This window comes from Gekko japonicus, unplaced genomic scaffold (assembly GCF_001447785.1).
Source record: "Gekko japonicus isolate JY-2015 unplaced genomic scaffold, Gekko_japonicus_V1.1 scaffold894, whole genome shotgun sequence".
NCBI classification, from domain to species: domain Eukaryota; kingdom Metazoa; phylum Chordata; class Lepidosauria; order Squamata; family Gekkonidae; genus Gekko; species Gekko japonicus.
The window spans coordinates 344182-345655 of NW_015161975.1; the positions used below are offsets into that span (position 1 = coordinate 344182).

Below are 1474 nucleotides of genomic sequence, written 5' to 3' on the forward strand. Positions count from 1 at the left end.
TTGGTCCCAAAGCAGCGGCGGAGGGGGGGGCAAACCTGCCTGGTGGGGAAAGCTCCCCACCCCACCCCACCCCCTGAGCCCAAGAGCCCTCCACCCCCCAGCCCCACTGGAACAGCCACCCTTCTCCTCCCCCCTACGGCTGCCTCCTCCCTGCCCATCGTGTCAGCAGCACCCCTCCGCCTGAGCCCGTCTCGAAGGACGCTGCGCCACCGTCCCACTCAGCCCCCCAGCCGACGGAGACAGGCCCAGCCGCCCCACTCGCCGGCAAAGGGGCCTCTCAGGAGCCCTGGGGCGGGGGGAGCAGGAGCCCCGGCTCACACCTGGCCTGGCCGGGAACCATTTTGGGGCGGTGTCGGCGGAGGAGCCTGCCACGGCCACCAAACCGCGATGGAAAGGCTGCCGCCTGGCCCTGCAAAGGTACCACGCGGGGTCCGGGAAGGCTTTGCTCAGCTCTCGCAAGCTCAGCTCGGCTCTTGGTCCCTCCTCCTCCTCCCCCAGCGAGGACCTTGCGGCCGAGGGTGAGAGGGCGGGCAGCGCGGAGCCCCGTGTCCGGGCCCAGGGGAGGGGCCCGATCCGGCTGGGACTCACCTGCAGGCCTCCTTACAGATCTGCTGGCAGCCCAGCTTCTCCTGCACAAAGTCGTTGTGGAGTTTGTAGTAGCAGTACACTGCAAGGGGGGCGGGGGAGAGAGAGAGAGCCCCCCAGGGAGGGATGAAAAGACAGCCCAGTCCTGGGGTGTCGGATGGTGCGGGGGGGGGGGGGGCCCCGGCAGGACGCCGAGCGGGACCCCCAGCCGGTGGGAAACCCGGCAAGGAGCCCCGGGGGGAGGGGGGGGCCTTGGAAGACAGGCCGCTTTCCTGGGGCAGAAGCCTCCGTGGAGGCAGACACAGGAAGTGCGTCTTGCATCGGTCCAGAGACAGGCGCAGAGAAACGGAAACCTCCACCTGTGGCGAGTGGAAGGGCCAGGGAGCCGCACAGACCCCGGGGGTGGGTGGGCAGGGACATGCAAGGCTCAGGTGCCCGGCACGGGGAGCCCAGGGACGAGTCAGCACCACTCCGAGGGTGGCCCCCCACCATCTTCCGGGAGCGGTCTCCCGCCAGAAAGAGAGCTCTTGGTCATTCCAGGGCCCCCCAGGGGCAACGGACTGGTCAGGTGACTCCTCTGGAAGATGCAGGGGTCATTTCCTGTGGAAGCGCACAGGAGTGGCGCTCTGGCAGTAAAGAGCCCAGGGGGCGGGCACATGTAAAGAGCCCAGGGGGTGGGCACATGCAACAAGCCCCACCCCCTGCTCCCAGCAGCCCTCAGGCAGAGCAAGAAGCAGCCAGGTAAGTTGCAGAGCTCCCCCCGGTCCAAGACAGTCCAGTGGCACCTCTAAGACCAAGCTTTATTCAGGTATGAGCTCTCCCTCCTCTGTGAGGGCAGATCTGCACGTCCCCCCCCCCCCATCGCTAGCAATCCAAAAGGGTCCGGGGG

General features: G+C 68.0%; 1 protein-coding gene across 1 annotated transcript in view; it reads right to left on the reverse strand.

Annotated features, from left to right (window-relative positions):
* SCNN1G (sodium channel, non voltage gated 1 gamma subunit) overlaps nucleotides 1-1474 on the reverse strand; it is an 18913-nt gene that overhangs the window by 4454 nt on the left and 12985 nt on the right. The window contains exons 8-9 of the mRNA XM_015429729.1: nucleotides 806-944; nucleotides 589-667 (exon numbers count right to left, since the gene is read on the reverse strand). Of these exons, the coding sequence (XP_015285215.1) occupies nucleotides 589-667; nucleotides 806-944 (218 nt within the window). The remainder of the gene's footprint in view (nucleotides 1-588; nucleotides 668-805; nucleotides 945-1474) is intronic.